At 39.3% G+C, this 18,757-nt stretch overlaps 1 protein-coding gene across 7 annotated transcripts in view; it reads right to left on the bottom strand.

Moving 5' to 3' along the window:
* The window catches only part of LOC131682612 (bridge-like lipid transfer protein family member 1), a 55,887-nt gene extending 38,173 nt beyond the window's left edge, over positions 1 to 17,714 (bottom strand). For 6 of the 7 annotated variants that reach the window (XM_058964233.1, XM_058964234.1, XM_058964228.1 and 3 more), the window contains exons 1-6: positions 17,598 to 17,714; positions 16,679 to 16,808; positions 13,066 to 16,613; positions 12,438 to 12,986; positions 11,197 to 11,788; positions 10,506 to 10,607 (exon numbers count right to left, since the gene is read on the bottom strand). In XM_058964233.1, the coding sequence (XP_058820216.1) occupies positions 10,506 to 10,607; positions 11,197 to 11,788; positions 12,438 to 12,986; positions 13,066 to 16,613; positions 16,679 to 16,780 (4,893 nt within the window). In that variant the 5' untranslated portion in view covers positions 16,781 to 16,808; positions 17,598 to 17,714. The remainder of the gene's footprint in view (positions 1 to 10,505; positions 10,608 to 11,196; positions 11,789 to 12,437; positions 12,987 to 13,065; positions 16,614 to 16,678; positions 16,809 to 17,597) is intronic. The other variant, XM_058964230.1, reaches the window with a different exon arrangement.
* Positions 17,715 to 18,757: the final 1,043 nt, after the last annotated feature.

Below are 18,757 nucleotides of genomic sequence, written 5' to 3'. Positions count from 1 at the left end.
GCATTATTTAAAACAAAAATATTGCTGTTAGATTTTGAAATATTGCTTGAAAATAGATAGACTGTGTTTGGTTCGATCGAAAAAATGGACTTATCGGAGGTCGAGAAAAAAGAATTGAAATTCAAAACGCTAGGTTTAGACTATTTGGGCGATATAAAAATGTAAATACAATTTGATGAGTCGTACTTTCATAGGCGAGAAAATTATTTACTAATGGGGTTATACCTAAGAACCTAATATTATTGTTATTATTCCAGAAAATTGATACACCGTCGAAATTTATCGAACGAGAGGAAGTAGAGGAGCTAAAACAGATTTTCTTTAGCAAATAGGTTGGAGAAGTTGTCGTTTACGAGTTGTAATTATACAAATTGGAATTTGGGATTGGGATTCGGTGCACAATACGAGCATCTCAGGGTAGAGGAACAAAAATCAAGATATTATTATTAATTACACCGTGTGCGAATGATTCCTGTGGAAGTGATGTCAAAAAGTTTCTCTATCTGGCAAAACTATTTGCTGCTGTTATTGTGCCCTAATATGAACTAAAAATAGACATTAACTAGTTTTTGGAAGAAATTGGCATCTATCCACCTACCAGTGTAGAGGTCCATTTTCTATATCCTTGCGAATACTATTAATCTTGAGATGATCTTTGCGAATACATTTGTTTTTCCAGTTGCATAAACAGATGATCAGCAGAAAGGGGAGAGGGGAAGGTACTCCTGTCCATATATTCATAGAGATACTTTTTTCCAAACATAGTATTTGGCCCTACAGCATTTCGATGTACCTCAAATTAGTAAAATTTTCAATATTTTCAAATCGCTTGGAATTTGTGGATTGGACGGGATCGGAAGAATTCCAATATTTTTTGGATAGCTGTTCGGTAATATTGCTTCAGGAACTTTGCCGGATCTTGCCGTATGATATAACTTTTTTATCATTAAAGTTTGGAATAAAATGTTCAAAAACGTATTTTTTAAAGTTGGTGCAATGAACAGCAACACTACTATTTTCAGTTAGTTTTAGGCTGAAGTTAAACAAATAGTTGTGCTCAACTACGTTTGTAATAATATTGTCTTATTTAATACAGCCATCATCACTAGAAAGCGGTATTGCTGGATATATTATGAAAATAATTAAAAAGCGCCTGAAAATATCACCATTTCACATCAATGCAAAAATTCTTTAACAATATTTGACTTACTAATAATTTTGCCAGGGTATACAGTAGCTATGTAAAAAAAATATACCGTAATAAAAAATCGAAAAAAAATTGGTTATTGGCCAGGAATTTGTTCTAGTTACTCCTCTGTGCAGCGTCAAGAGAATCTTAAGCGTTCCCTTCGGGGACGTTCCAAGCAATTTTTTGCAGAAATACTAAAAACGCCATCGGACTCCAACACCTATACTGACTTGTCTGCTGACGAAGGCGACTATGATTAACCCCAGGAGGGAACATCTTCTGCTGTGCCTAGAAGCCATAGAAAAAGGAGGAACATTTCCTCTCCAAAGCTTCGTTTGTAAAGGCCAGAAGGTGTCTCCTCCAGTTCCCGCTAAAATAACTTTTCGAGGAAGTACTGCTGCAAAACCGAATCAAGTCGCTCCCGGTCTCAAGAATCTTAGCTCAGAAAAGGAATTCCCAGCACTTCCAGGAACATCAAAAACCCCAAGTGTTCCCATTTCTCCACCAGGGAAAGAAACAAGCGCTGGCTTAATAAATTTCTCTGATACTGTGTACCGTATTCTTACAGCATTAAATATTTGTGACCCCCTTGAAAGCATCTTGATAAGCTTTCTCCCCGCAGTAAAAAGATTATTGATGCAGTTCACTGCGGAATGGCCCCTCCTTTCAGCGATTGTATCCTTCGATGGCTAATTCATCGAACGAGGTCAGGATTTAATCACTGTTTTATAATGGAATTGAACAAGCATTATCCCGAAAATCGATTCTTGTAAAATCCTACTGAATAACTTGAAATACGATGCATTTGTACTATGCGAAACATGGCTTACTTCAGAAATAGACCTACACTTCTACGATTTTAATATTATTCGCTTGGATCGAGATGACTCTTACGGAGGAGTAGATTTGGGGATTAAAAAAGGGCTATTCTTTTAATCAAATCGATCTCCCCTCGACACCAGGCATTGAAGTTGTCGCTTGCCAAACCAGAGTTAAAGGCAAAGACCTTTGCATTGCTTCCACCTATATCCTCCCCTCTAGAGCCTCAGTTAGCCACCGACGGCTTAGCGATATTTTGGAACTCCTCCCCGCACCGAGGCTAGTGTTAGGTGATGTTAACTCTCACGGTACGGAATACAATCAATGTTTCGTATGGCCCCGCACGAAATATTGATTGGAAGAGCTACGCGTCCGTAATATCCGGAAAAGTAAAATCGACACAAGAACTTCCTCCGGAGGAAGAGTACGGGTTCCTGGCTGGCTTGATTCTCGATACCGCGATTCAAGCACAGACTAAGCGCGGGAACTCTCGCGGGCATCCTCCCAACCCATGGTGGGACAAATAGTGCTCAGACGTGTACGCAGAGAAGGCCGCCGCGTATAAGACCTTCCGGGATGACGGGCTGCCAACCAGCTACCGAAAGTACGCGATGGCGGAAACGCGCATGAAGAGTTTGATGACAGCCAAAAAACGTAACTACTGGCGCCGGTTCGTCGACGGGCTAACGAGAGAAATACCGATGAGCACTCTTTGGGGCACGACCCGGAGCTTACGAAACCGAAACAGTACTAACGAGAACGTGGAATATTCAAACCGTTGGATATTCGATCTTGTCAAGAAGGTTTGACCGGATTCTGCCCCGGCACAGAAGATCTACTGTGCCGCGTCCCCTCACGATAGTGCGAATGAAACACCGTTTTCGGTGATGGAGTTCTCACTTGCTCTCTTATAATGTAACAATAAAGCCCCAGGACCAGACAGTTTCTGTTTAAGCTCCGCTGCGAACATACGTTTCATCAAACTAGAGCGCATCCAATATTGTTGTTTGCGTATTGCTTTGGGTTGCATGCACTCGATACATACGATGAGTATAGAAGCGCATAAAATCGACTTTGAGACCTCTCATATCGATTGTTCATCCGATGCGATATCTTGAACCCGTTAGTAATTGCAAATTTCGAAAGGCATGTCGAGATCAATTCTCAAACCCGATTTATGTCCTCCACTTCGATTACATGGAAAAGGATCTTCAAACCATATCAATCTCCCTCATGCTTCTGATTTAACTGTATTCTTCGACTCATCCATGAAATGCGAGATTCGTGGAATCCCGGATCACAAACGTCCACAAGTGATCCCAAGCATCTTTCATTGTAAATTTAGAGAAGTCGACTGCAAGATGTTTTACACCGACGGGTCAAGCCTCAACGACTCCACTGGCTTCGGTATATTCAATGATCCTGTTTCAGTTTACGTCGCAGTACTTGCTGCTTTTCAGTATACCCTTGGGATCATTGAAACTTTGCCCACCGATCATTACTTTATTGTCTCAGATAGCCCCAGCTCAATCGAGGCTCTCCGTTCAATGAAACCTAGAAAGCACATTCCATATTTTCTGGGGAAAATCTGGGAGCACCTGAGTTCTTTCTCTGTAAGGTCGCACAAGATTACCTTAGTTTGGGTTCCCTCGCAATGCTCGATTCCAGGTAATGAAGAAGCGGACTCTTTAGTTAAGGCAGGCGCTTCAGAAGGTGACATATATGAAAGACCAATTTGCTTCAGCGAATTTTTTAGTATTACTCATCAGAGAACCCTCGAAAGTTGGCTACATTCGATAATCCCTAAGGTATCGACGAAACCTTGGTTCAAGGGGATGTATGTAGCTCGGGATTTCATTCGCGTGATGTCTCGGCACATGTCCAATCACTACACGCTGGACGCTCATTTCCGACGTATTGGGATCGCGAATAGCTGTATCTGCACTTGTGGCAACGGTTATCACGGTATCGAACATATTGTCTGGGCATACGCCGAGTACTGTTCTGCCAGATCTCAACTATTCAATTCCCTTCGGGCCCGGGAAAGATCACCCAATGTCCTGGTTCGAGATGTACTGGCAAGCCGCGATCTCCTCTATATGTCCCTCGTATACTGCCGTTCTACGCATAATTCTCCCATGTTACTTTTTGGTCATTTTCACTTTTTTATGAAACAGTCTTTTTTGAAGTATATTTTCAGAAAACACATCCAAATCATACAGTTTGTCCGAAGACTTTGTGAAAAAAATCCATGTCTGTTTGTCCCATTGTTCAAATTCTAGGCATAATTGTCCCACTAACAAAAAACCCAAAAAAGAGTGCAATAAAAAATAATTACGTAGCATTTAGTTAAGAAGTACATTACACTAGATGTCGGGCACTGAAAAAATTGATGGAAAAATAAAGGTTCATTAAAAAATAGATGTCCGTGGTAATATTGATTACAGCAGTGAAAACAATCCTGTAAAGCTCTTTATCACTATCGTCGCTGGCATAACATGGCGAACGTATCTAGGATAATGAGCCTATTTTCGCAATGTTTCTATTATCACGCTACCCATTTGAGACCGTTGGTTAGTGCAGCATTTGCTATTTTTGTTTAACACATTGGGTCAAATGGTAGGGCGACTAGCATTCCATCGTTTTTTAGGCTATTTGTGTTATAAAATTGGTTCGCAAGAACGAAGCAAAGTTGGCGATGCCAAATTATACGCACTCCATCGAATGTAGGCAGAGTAGTTAATGAATTTGTGAGGTACCCTCCTAAATAGAGTGAAAATAGGAACTTTACCCTATTTCAGATTTTGATGAAGCAATAAATCTTCCGAGCAACGAAAAAACTCACGACATACACTTTTGTCAAAAAATGAGTAATGAGCATCGTTTGCATAGATTGTTATGGGTCTGATATGCGTAGAATTTTCCGGTTTCCGTTCGATTTCTCGGAATAACAGTCCCACTTAACATTTTTCGTAAAAAATCACGTTAATTGGATTTCTATAATGAAAAACTGGACTGATTATATTGGAAATGATTGCTATGAACGTAATTCTAGACAACAAAGCTTTATTTGTTGCACCGTTTCCCTCCAGATTGCTAATACAATTTTTATCTTCAATCGCGTTTTTCTCAGTTGCCAGTTTTGCAACATGGGACAATTTAGTGTGGAACGGCAGTATACACCTTTCTAAAAACCATCAGTATCCAGATTTAACTGTCCCTATTATTTTTCTTATCATTTTCAGAAGTGCCCTCTTCCGCCTGTACCATACACCAGATGGGTTGACGCGACTCCAAATGACCCCGTCTCTGTCGAATGACCCAACAACACGAATCACACGTGCGGTGTGTTGTCGACCCGCATCTAAGCCGTACTACAAAACCGTCTGGAGGAACCAATTGACTAATTCATGTGCAGTTGTGTTAGTGCGATATTTAGGTTAAATCGGGTGGAATTTTTGCCAAATGAGGTTTAATCAAATGGCGAATGGTAAACATCGCGTTATATGTATGTTGTCTATACACATTGCAACTGTGTTGGTGACCTAGACGTCCAATAAGTCAATACATGATGCATCCTGATGAAAACCGTCCGAGTCTGTAATCCTTACCGTTGATTCCCGATGCCGGAAGCTCAAAGTTAATATCTTTCTTCCCCTGTCAGCTTTATCCACCCCCCCCCCCCTCTCTCTCTCTCTCCTGTATCTGATACATAGAAGTAGGATTTCACCCCTCATATCGTTAAGTACCACCCACTACTTAAATAGTCCTAATTAAACCCCCTTATTTTAATAAAATTAAATCGCTCAATCTATCTATTCCTAGTTATAATGTTTGTAAAATGTTCCGTTTAGTTAATAATTAATTGCCCCAATAATCTTCCTTCCAAAATCCTAAAGTGCATTACTATACAAAAAACCGATTTAATCCACCTAGCAATGAGATGAGACATTTCTTACACATTTCACTATTGGATTAGTTTGCAGAACTCACGAGAAGTAGGCACCCAACTAGAGGTGGGATGAAAACAGTTTCTAGTCTTGCACGAATAAAATCTCGAATAAACTGAATAAATTATAGAAATCAACAAAACGACCGAAAAAATGAAATAATAGGTTTTTAATTTAATAAAATGAGTAGAAAAATTAATGTAAATCAAAATTATAAAATACACGAATCAAATAAGATTAGGTTATTAAATAAAAATTAAGATTATATTTAGAAATAGTTATAAGATTATTCGAATAATACTAATAACTCATACTAACAAATTGAATGAAATAAAACGAATGACTGAACATGAAATGCATAAAATTAAAGATATGAATAAAATAAATCAAATGAATCAAATGAATCCAATGAATCAAATGAATCGAATGAATCAAATGAATCGAATGAATCAAATGAATCAAATGAATCACATGAATCACACGAATCAAATAAATCAAATGATTCAAATGAATCAAATGACTCGAATAAATCTAATGAATCAAATGAATTAAATGAATCAAATGAATCAAACGAATCACATGAATCAAATGAATCAAATTAATCAAATGAATTAGATGAATCAAATTTATTTAATTCATCCAGTGAATACAATGAATCAAATTAATGAAATGGATCAAATGAATAAAAAGAATGGATGAACAAAATGAAATGCGTAAATAAAACAAACGAATAAACAAAATGAGCTGAAGTGATAAAATGAATAAAAAAGAAAATGAGCAGAATAAAATGCATTGAATAAAATGAAAAATTAAACAATGGTAAAAGGTTATAAATTAATATAAAGAAATAAATTTAATCAAATAAATTAATTGGATGAAATGATTAAAACTGAAAAAGTAATCAGATTATTAAAATGAAGAAACTGAACAAAATGAATAAACTGGAAAAAATGAATAAAATGCATACAATGAAAACAATGAATAAAATAAGTTAAATAAATGATATGAGTAAAATGCACAAAAAGAATAAACTGATCAGAGTGATTCCAAAGAATGAAACGAATAAAATAAGTAAAATGGACGCAAATGAACAAAACGAATAAAAAGATGCCGAATGAAATAATATATTAAAATGAAATGGTCATATATTTGAAGCTAAAATCATTTTTGAATAAAGAAAATGAATAAACCGGATTGTACGAAGTTGAGAACCATTTCATCAGAAAGTTTTGAAATGTTTTTGAAAATCCCATCTTATGAGAAAAGGCTAATAAATATGCAATGGACTTTCTAGGGCTTCCATCTTTTTTTGGTTTTATTCTTTTTGTTTTCATGCTTCTTTACTTGACGGCGTCGTTTTAAGATTATCTGGTGTTTCTACTTTATTGTTGGACCTTAATTAGTTATCAGGAACCTGGAACGTTCAATTTGATTTAGAATTCGAAGTTTACTTTTTGGTCACATATTCTCGAAAAAAAGATTTATGTACAGAATAGAATTTACTGGTCCAGTATTATAACGCGCGATTGAATATAGTAAAGTGAGACAAGGTCCCATGTGCTTTCAAGCCCCTTGAACAGAGAACGACAGGGAGAATGCGATTCGTGAAAGAGACAGGTAGATATTTCAAAGTTTTTATTTGCATTGAAGTAAATAGTGTGAAATGTCTAGGCTATGTCGATAGCATAAAAGCCGTGCATTCAGTAGATTGCAATGCAGTCTCTTTCCATTCATCCTTATAGCTTTCATATTGTTTCGTTCGGAATTCTCGTGCAGGAAATATGGATAAGTCCTATACAGACCAATACTGTGAAAATGAAATGGTTCAAACTACTCAGTATATCCAGATATGGACGACGATAAGTTAGAAGACACATTGTAGTTGCATCCCCCATCGAGAGTGGGTACTTTGGTAGACTTCTTTTCCTGGATCTAATTTGTGGATATTTTTGATCTTTGATCCATTATTTTTCATGAAAGTTCGTACCAATACAACGAATGTGCAGCTGATACAACTCATGGTTCATTCGCCTGCGGCACGTTCCGTCTTCCATCTGCACGCCACCATAGATGGTACGCAACACCTTTCGTTCGAAAACTCCAAGGGCGCGTTGGTCCTCCACGAGCATAGTCCAGGTCTCGTGGCCGTAGAGGACCGCCGATCTAGTCAGCGTCTTGTAGATAATCAACTTCGTGTGGCAGCGAATTTTGTTCGATCGGAGCGTCCTCCGGAGTCCAAAGTAGGCACGATTTCCCGCCAAGATCCGTCTCTGAATTTCTCTGCTGTTATCATTGTCGTCGGTTACCAGTGAGCCCAAATACACGAATTCGTCGACCATCTCGATTTTGTCACCGTCAATCCGAACTCGGGTGGGAGGTTTACATTGTCGTCTCTAGAACCTCTTCCTCTCATGTATTTTGTCTTAGAAACGTTGATGGCAAGTCCAATCCTGCTGGCTTCAGCTTTCAGTCTTTGAACATATGTTTCATTCAAAATTCAATAGAGATACGAATAGTTTAAATATCGCACGTGGAATGTCTCTTTTGAAAATTTTCTTCGTCAAACTTTTATATTACCCAGTTAAGCCAAATATTTTTCTGATATAGCCATGAATTTCCTTAATTATAGTGTTGATACAGGCTTTGAATACAATTGAATTAAAGTTGAGTTGATGTAGCAGCAGACAAAACATAGTTTTGTTTTCTCAAACCTTCGCAATTACAATTAATAAATATTTCAGATTGGCAGATCTTATCACACAACTTAGAAATGGATACAGAAATAGTTAGATAGATGCGATAGAAGAGAGACAGAGAGAGAGAGAGAGAGAGAGAGAGAGAGAGAGAGAGAGAGAGAGAGAGAGAGAGAGAGAGAGAGAGAGAGAGAGAGAGAGAGAGAGAGAGAGAGATGGGGGGTGTGAGGAATGGCAAATGATGGTTAATGCAGTGACATTATTTTTATAGGTATATTATTATGATATATTGATTTCTTACATTCTTATCATAAATAATGTAAGTAGTAATTTTTGCGCCATAACCAGTATAACCTAAATCTTGCAAAAGAGCTAAATTTTCGCTAGATTTTTGGGCTTCAAACATACAGTTGCTTTCGGTGACGCCACGAGTATAATTATATGAGAAATCTTTTATCTCACTACTAGGTGAATTACTTGTTGATCCGTGTATTGATATAGCATCCAACACTTACCTCATGATTGAACGCAATGCCTAATCCAAAGGATAAATACTAGAACTCACTGTTTCTTTATCAACACATTATTTTGACTTTGAAGTGAACTTGATTTTTGAGAAATAGTTAATTTACTATAAAGGTAATTCACAAAATGTTCTCAACATCGAATTCCTTGAATCACGTAGATGTGTTTTCATACCCCGATATTCAAAATCGGTTTAGTTTTGCCCCTAAAACACCAGTAAAACAATACTCTGTATGAAACAATTTCATTTTAGTTAGTGGAAATTGGTAAGCGAGGAATAAAAATTCAAAATGTTTAATATCTCCGCCGCTCGTGCAGGATTTTTAAAAACTGTAGCTTGTTAGAAAGGTATTTTTATAAGCTTTCTATCTATGTGCAGTTCATGGGGCAATATTGTTTCGTTCGAAAATAATTTGCAAAAAACCTGCTGTGTTTTGACAAAATCGCCCATATCTCGGAAAGTAAACAACATACCGAAAATCAAAAATAATAGTGTCAAATGGCAACGTTAGGCCTTTCATTTGAAACTAGTTTCATTAAGATCGGTTCAGCCATTGCTGAGATAATTACATGACATTTTGTACATACATACATACACACACACATACAGACATTGTCTCAATTTGTCGAGCTGAGTCGATTGGTATATGAGACTCGGCCCTCCGGGCCTCGGAAAAAGTTTTCAAAGTTTGAGCGAATCCTATACATTTCTTTTGCAAGAAATGTAAAATATACACAAAATGACACCATCCCCCCTAATCTTACGAATATTATATGTATAAGTATAAATTTCTTTAGTTTCATTATAAAAAAAAAACAAAATAATATTTAAATGTGTGACCCCCTAGTTTTAGAAAATTCAAAATGCAACACAAAGAAAAAATGGCACCTTTAAGCTATAATGTAAACGTGCCTTATCAAATAAACGAATTGAATAAAAAACAATATTTTACGAACAAAAAAACAGATTAGAGACGCACAGAATCATTTGGGGTAAGTTATATAATTTCAAAGATACTGTGGAACTGCAAAGCCAACATGCTCTGGGGTAACCAATCGCAAAAGCGGGTTAAGCTAGTAAGCGTTATATATAAAAAAAATTCTTCGTCCGCAGTTCAGATTCTAATCAGAGTAACAAATCGTTGATGAATACCAAAATAAACTAAAAGCAACGGATATAAAGACACTTTGTTGAAAACTAATGAGACTAACTAGAATGCTGTGTTATCGCTGTAAAGCGAATGGCAAACAAAAGAAAGCTAGGGAAAAGGATAAAACGTATAAACGATCCAGCACACATCATGTTTACTACTTATATATTTTACTCACGTCGTAAACTGGCTTGAAATGACGAAATTCGGGGCGTGAAGTAATGTTACTGAATTTGCGCAGGGGCGTCGCTAGACCATGAATCCGACGTTCCTCATCGTTCTTGCGGGGATGAATTCGATACGATTTTGTTTTTTAGGTATGAAGTTGAAAGTCCAGTCGAATTTGCATGACGTGTGATGTATTATTGCGATTTTCGTTTGGATTCATTGTTCATGAGTGGAACCCATTATTACATGACGAGGTTGATTGTGATTTAGCGCATATTTTGGGTTGCAAGCATAAAAACAAGAAAATTGCTGTAATTATTCTGTTTTTCTACATCATATTCTACAGTACCATAGATGCTAAATCACGCATGAACGAAATGAAACTATTAACAGATGTGGAACGAAATCAACGAAAAATGCAAAAAAAAACTGTTGTCATGCATAATTTCGAGCTATGAACCCGCTTGAACTAGTGCATAACGTTCGCTAATATTTGTTACTGGTGTAACAAAATAGCAGAACAGCAAGATTTATCAAAAGGGCTCTTCGTAATCTATTAAATTGTTCGACTATTAAAAAAAGTACACAAGCATAGTGTTCGAGGAGTAGTCAAAGCTGTCATTATGTATAAGTAAACAAATTTACATTTTGACCAACTCGTTGAACGTTGTATTTCTGTACCAGTAATATTCCTTTCTTACCAATTCTGCTGTTGATTGTGGTCTCATTGGCAGGCTGCGGTGCTCTGGTGTGTGTATTTCATAGTCGCTCCGATGCGTTGAAAGTTTCCCTTCCAGCTCATTGGGTCCTACGATACTGAGGTCGGACGCAAAACGTTTCTTCGGAATAACCGAATGAACATCGCTTGCCTTCAGACTCGAACTGCGCGAGGCATGTAAATCTTCATCGGCAGAGAAGAACGCTTCGGAGGGGTTTTCAGAAGTGAGCGAAACCGTTCGCTGAACGTCCCGTATTATGACTTCATCCGGTACTTTGGGGCTCAGAGAATGCTCCGAATCAGACTCAAGCGGGTGTGCTTGAGGAGCCGACTGGGACAGTTCAGTGGTGTCCTCTGGTACACTAGTTGTGTCGTCGCCTTGGAAATATTCCATCGTGAGACGAGAATCCGAAGCACTTGTTTTTGGTACCTGCACTTTGATTGCCTTTGGTGTTAGTAGACGTGATTCTGAGTCCTGGCGAACCCCAGACGAAGTCGACAGCTTCGAGTTGTTAATCTTAGGGCTAGATTCCAACAATCGATAGTAGGGAACATCATGCGAGATGGTATTTTGCCTGCAAGACACGAAAATTCGATTGTTAGTCCACATTAAAATAACATGAAAGGAACGAATAGGATTTTTTTTTTTGAACTGCTTTAATAGAGCATTGTAGAAGCTGGAAAAGGACATAGCTTAAGGTTCAGTTGAGGAAATCTCAAAAAGCGGGTATCACTGAAAACGAAAAAAAAACAGTTTTTGGCTTTACATAATCTTTATGGAAATCAATGTTTTCGAGGCATTGTTAGTATACTACTAATTGATGTTCATGAAGATTTTGCCAATGTTTTGCATAAATGTGTTTTCAAAGATGGCCACTTTTCCAAACTCTTTGTTGACGCTTAACACATCTTCAACAAAAGTCTTCTATCTAGTTGGAATTTCATTCTAACTGGACGAAGAGAATGCGTTTAAAAATAAATATGTAGGTAGCATTATACAAAATGTGTCAATAATTTGAGATAACATTTTACCTGGTGCATACCAATCGAAGTATACGTTAATATTGGATTTCTCCCTCTTTAGAGAGGGAGCAAATAGCCTGATCAAAAATCTCACTTCTGAAGAGATTCCAACCGTGACTAACAATCCTAAGCGGGATTTGAACTTTCACAGGTACTCTCGTCAATGAGAGGCCTAATGCATTGAGCTATCACTACACTTACCTGCCACTAGAGTAGGAAAAGCGTCTGCCTCTGCTGCGGTCAGCGCTAAGCGGAGAGCTGTTATCCTTTTCCTTAACCCGCTCTAAAGACGACTTTCCGGATTTGTCGCCTCCACTACGTATCATAGTATTGTTCGGCGAAACATCGCATTGTTTCTGTGTGTTTAATATTGATTCGTGCTTCGGTGGCAATGGTGACTTGGAATCCGTACCGAATCTAGCGGTACGCAGGTTTGGTCTGCCCACGTATTCGTAGCATTCCTGCAACGAAACTGGCTGCAAACTGTATGGCGGTGTGTGGAACACCAGCTGTTCGTCGTGAAGCAAACTTTGTCCAAAGCCATATTCACGGGAGTTGGGATAAATGTGGTATCGGGCAATGTTGATGAAGTCTTGCAAATCTTGAGCAGACGGTTTGAAAAAGCGAGGCCCGTTCCGATTAGTGCCGAAAAAGACGCATCCACCAACACATCCGCAACGGATCGGATCGTTGCTGTTGGCCCACAAGAACCATAGTTTTTTCGCCCGCTCATCATGCAGTTTCAGATAACTGAAATAAAAATGACTCTTTACCTTCTTGTCTCATCTGTGTAGTTATCGTTACTACGTCGAATCAATATTATACTTACTTATGTTGCACCAAATGCAAGCAATGTTCCGGAATAGGCAATGCCGAGGCAGCCTCGATTATAATTGGCCCCAGCGAGAGACAACCCACCTCCAGCCACGGTTCAGTTGAATCGATATCCCTGCAGCTATTTCTGGTGGAATGAACCGAACCGTAGATTTCTTCCTTCTCCCGGCGATGCCCATGGTCTGGATCGTGACTACGCCGATTGGGAAGCGAACCGAACGGATCTTCTTTCGAGTCTCGGCGACAGGCATGTGGCGGCATTGATTGTTGGTGTTGTTCACCTACTTTTTTCTGTTTAATTCCACTTGAGCATGGATCGTCGGTTCGTTTGTATAAAGGGTTATTATCATCCTTTCGTTCCGGTTCGTGTTTCGCAGTATTTTGATGGTGAGCTTTTGCAGAGCGGTTGCTGCCACTGGTTCCCGTGTTGCTATGGGAATTCCCATTGCTGTGACTGAAATGACCTCCTGTGGATATGAATTGTCGCAGTAGAACGGTTGGAATCAGACACGTGACGCCGGATTTGACCTGTTGACCGTGCAGATTACAGGTTGCAATTCGGATTGGAGAAATCCACGTGTGCAATGCGGTACCATTTTCGATTATATAGAAATCAACCGCATCGATTGCCACTCGCGTCATGCGGTACTTGATGTCTTCCGTTGAAGGGCAGCGATATTTTGCGTCCTCTTTCGTGTGCGGACAAGCATTAGTCGGAACTCCGTGGTGGCAATATCGAACCGTTTTGGGAGATTTTAATTCATTTTCACCATCCATCGTAAGAAAAGCTAGCGTTTCTAGTCCATTGACGACGTTACACAACTGCGGGAGAGTCATTTTTCCAGATAGTTTGCCGAGCTGAACTTCAAGCAACCATGCATATTCGAGGGTTTCCTCGTCCAACTGTCGTCCTTCATTACTGAACATTGCGTGTCCTCTAACCTGCACAGCCGATAGAAGCAGATGTCCCTGTTTCAGATGTTTATCTTTTGATGGTCGAATTATAGTGTCCGAAGAAACTAGAAACGATGGACTGACCAGTACTTGGAGCTCTGTTTCGTGGAACCGTTTCTTCATTTCGAACCCGAGACGCTCAATGAGAACAACCGGACATGGAGGGTCGTTTTCATTGCAGTTCTTCATAACGTGAGCCTGAAGATCATGTATCGTAACACTAACAGTGACTTCTAACGGGCGAAATAGTCTTGGGTCGAATCGTTTGGGTTTCTCCTCGGCGTTGACACTCGTCTCGGAAATAGACTTGTTTGGATCGTCTTTTGAGCTCGAAGATTTAGTCCCGCCACTACCTTTGCCAGCGTTAGACTTGGAGTTCGATTTGTCCATATCCGTGAAGGATTGATCCTCACCAAAGATGTTCTCTTTCAGGTGGATAAAATTTCTAAGGATAGCACCGTAGGCCAGCATAATGGAAGATCCAATTTCCAGTTCTACCGATACATGATCCGGTGGCAAAGTGGTCGGATCAAACCTTGGCTGTCCAGCATCGTTCCAGGTAATAGCTGGCGACTTTCTCATCTTTGGTATTCGCATCGGACTCAGCAGTATTTCTTCCTTTTCCGGTGTTGTAATGTCAGCCTGTGGATCAGGTCCTAGTGGAGGCATTGGGTGGTAAATGTATTTGATTGAAAGGGCCACTATGGGAACTGTCCAGCAATCAATCCAACCAGTCGAACGTTGACAAACGCGTCGCCACTTTTTTATGATAAGTTCGCTACGTCGCTTTACGTTACCGTCTCGTGAAAGCAATCGGGCATTTTTATCCAGCGCTACCAAAATCGGTTTACTGCTCGATTGTTCCGGTAGGTACATGCTCAAATCCAAACCTTCCCCATGAATCCAAAATACAATCGGTATTTTGAGCGGAAGAAAATCATCGAACGGAAGAGTGAAACTTAAATCGAACAGGTCTCCACAGAAAGCCAGGTGATGATTTTCCTGATTCGTGCTGGAACAGTCAACCCAATTGAACTCGTTACTTAGAGTGATGATTTCGAATTCCTTCAAAATAACACCAAACTTCCACGTGTAAGGAATAAAACTTAACACATCCGGTCTTGCTTTCGAGGCCCAATCTTCTACCAAGTTTTGGAAAAACTCTTTGTGAGAAAATACGATATAAGCGGTGGCTTTACTTCCGGTCAGATTGATATTCCACTCCTGGTGATCATTCCACCGCACGGGGTAATGAATTTTCACATTGAACTGAAGTGTTTCACACTCGGCTAGACTTCGATACTGCAAACTGGTAGTAGCTTCTACGTGCAACAGCTGCCCGGTAACTTTTGTCGTGAAACCATCCTGTAGAGTAATCCAAGGAAGTGTCACTTCCAAATACGATCCAGCACCAATGTTTACATGAACTGCGTTAGTTTCTTTATTCTTTGAAAACAGAATATCGATTGTCGCTTCATTCAGTGTGCAAAGGCTGATGTCAAACGACTGCATCTCACGACAGTCCCCGGGTTTGGGGGGCTTGGTAACCTGCATGGCCTGATAGTCCGGTGGGAAGAAAAATTTGAATAGATGGTCACGTTGCCGGTCAGCCCAAGGTCCGTAGCTGAAATCAGTTCCTTTGCCACATTTAATATCAATACCCCACACGGGCGGTGCTGCTTCCACAACATCCCCATTCGCCAATGTCAAGGTAACCGGCTCTTCCGGAACCAGACCAACTTCGTCCATGTAAAAATATAATTCCATATTGTTGGCCATCATTACGACAAACCCTTCTCCCATGTAACGCGGGGGTTCGTCCACAAAACCCGTATATTTTGGACTTGGTGCCAACAACACTTTCGAATTTTCTATCTTTGCCTTAACAAAGTGCATAAAATGATCAAGTTTAGATACTGCCGGTTTTGTACTGTAGACACAGTGAGCCTCTTCCACACATATCGAGAGCGTCGTTGGAGTTAATCGATTTCCGAAGACGAATCTTCCAGAACAAATATCAATTTTTATCACCGGAATCAAATCTCGCCACGTTGTGGCTGTCATGGCTTCTGGTCGAGGTTTTTTAATCTTTCCTGACTGCTCGTTACTCTGCCGCTGGTTTTCATAGTTCATTGCCTGCTCTTTGAAACGTGCAATTTCCTCAGCACTCATATTTTCCGTTGGAATGAGAATCGATGACTTCAGTCCGAAGATTTTTTCAATTTTGGCATAAAGGTCTGATCGGTTGTAAACATGCAATTCAAAACCGTTCAACATAACCGACAATCGCGTATCCGAATGGGATAGGTCTTCTGATACGTCCTTCGGCACGTACGAACGCCACCAGCGAAATATGAAATAGCCATCCTGAACGCGAACTGTGTAATCATAACAGACATACACAACATCGCGGAACATAATCTTTCCGGCGAGTGGGTTCACATTCAACGATCCTATCTTAAAATAGGCGCCCTTAATGAACAATCTATTCACTAGTTTAGTGATGCAGTATCCAAACAGACGTGAGTTGTAAAAGGTGATGTACACAACCCAGATAATCGAGGAAATAAGTGAAAACAAGAGCCACACCTGGAAAGAATCAAGAAATCATTGATAAACAAAGTTTCTAGCTCGAACCAAAATGATTGCTATACCATATTCTTGTCCAGCTTCATCTCTTCGAGCGATTGAGTCGTGTTGAACTGACCCATACTCAGGTCGATAAGATCTGGCTCCTCAGACACCTCGTAACTCATGGTGACGTCGTTGTGTTAGTAATAATTCCTGTAATGGCAACAATAAAAAAGCATAAGTAGAAAAAGCTGTCTCGCGCGAAATAGGACGCATAAAAAAATTTGAAATGACCTCTATTAGCAACAAGTACTGATTAAAGTGAAGAAAAACCAAGAGAAAAACACAAACGTTGCGCTCCACATAAACGGAATGTAGTTCAAAGGTCAACAACCGCGTACTGATATTGACTGTATGAGCAAAGCAGTCCAATCGAAACTTCAATCGTCGTCAGAAACACAAACAAGACGCAACTGGTGGTTGCTCACCCAAACTCTAAATAATCAGCTGTTCGCTAGACTGATGTGCAACGCGTGCGTTAAAACGTAAACATTGGATTCCACCCGTGCCGCCACCCACAAACTAAAACCCAAACAGATCGACAGCATTTCACCCCACCACCGCCACCATCCGAAAAAGACAGCATAAAGATTCTGTCAAGCGACAGCACATAACAAGTGCAGTTCCAGTATTGTTATGACACCTCACTTTTGTGGAAAATCGATTTCGGAGCGACGGAGTGAAAATCAATATTTTCGCAACATTCAGCGAATCTACATATTGCGATGATACGAATTAATGCATAACAGCAAGCCTTGAAGTCTAGGTAGTTCTTATCGGGTAATCCAGAGATCAGCAAGCAAATTAGTCATAATCCGTGCAAAATAACTATTAGCAAAATGACCCACCCAAGGGCGATTCATCCGTATGAATTTCTACCAACAAAAAAACCTATTCTACTTTGGTGCTTCCTTTACATTCCATCACCAGTCGACCACTAACCTTATTAAAAAGTTAGAGAACATAAATTGATAACATCTTTTACAATAATACACCTAATTTTCTACGAAAAACTAATCACAGATCGATTTGCAAACGCGATCACCATCTTGTTTTTTTTTAATTTGACAAGTACACGCTACGACAATATAACCATCTGGGGTGTAACAAATATATGAACCTTTATTTTAACAGACATGCGAACAACACTCGTTTGCTGCAAATGTGTTGTAAAATGTTCTAAAACGCACGTATTTCGAAGACACAATAATAATGTAAGTTGAATTAACTGCAACAATTGGGTTTTATCTTTGATTCAATCGAAAGAAAATCTAATGTGATGATACATAATCTGAATTAAAAGTTGTTTACTTGTCGGCCTGATTATCAGTTCTAGTCTGAATATTGTCTGTGACCAGCAGCGATGCCAGATGAGCGTGAAGACGTTTGAAATATTCCCCATAGAAAATTTGACAGCTGCGAAATTGCACACTCGACCGACGAAATCGGGGGTATTGGAGATCGACCTATTAATTTACCGACTAAATCGGATTACGTCGGATGTATTTGCGAATTAATATATTAGTCGGCAGATTTAATCTGTGTAAATCTGGTGCTCGATTTAATCGACTGAGACATCGGTTGGGAACATAGAAACATAATTTAATTGACATATTATTCAACAGACGAAATCGGTTTGCTTATTGACAGCGAGATTGACAAAACCAGTGGTCTGAAGTTTTTTATTTCAAATATTACTTGAATTGCACACGCAATGGAAAATATTCCGATTATAATTTCGGAATACGAAAATTATTCGGTAATCGGCTAGTTTTGGGTAAGTTTCAGTTACATTGTTTTCCGTTTGTAATATTATAATATTCCGTATTCGTATTAGCAACCGTCGAGATTTTGTGACTTCCTCTAACAGCGGAACAGATACTAGACTGTCTATCGGTTATGCATTCAAACGTAAGTGTATTGACGTTACCTATTTAAGACTGGTGGAGCTAATTTTTATTTTATGTTTTCCAGTGAATAGCTTCTGCAGTGAATGCTGGTGCCAATTGCTAGTGCTAGTTCAAAATATGTACTGACCTCCCTTCATAATAGTTAGCGAGAAAAAAATTCACCAATAAATTCTTCTATTCCAATATTCTTTT

Source organism: Topomyia yanbarensis, chromosome 2 (genome assembly GCF_030247195.1).
Source record: "Topomyia yanbarensis strain Yona2022 chromosome 2, ASM3024719v1, whole genome shotgun sequence".
Taxonomy (NCBI): Eukaryota; Metazoa; Arthropoda; class Insecta; order Diptera; family Culicidae; genus Topomyia; species Topomyia yanbarensis.
This window is presented reverse-complemented; position numbering and strand designations above follow the sequence as displayed.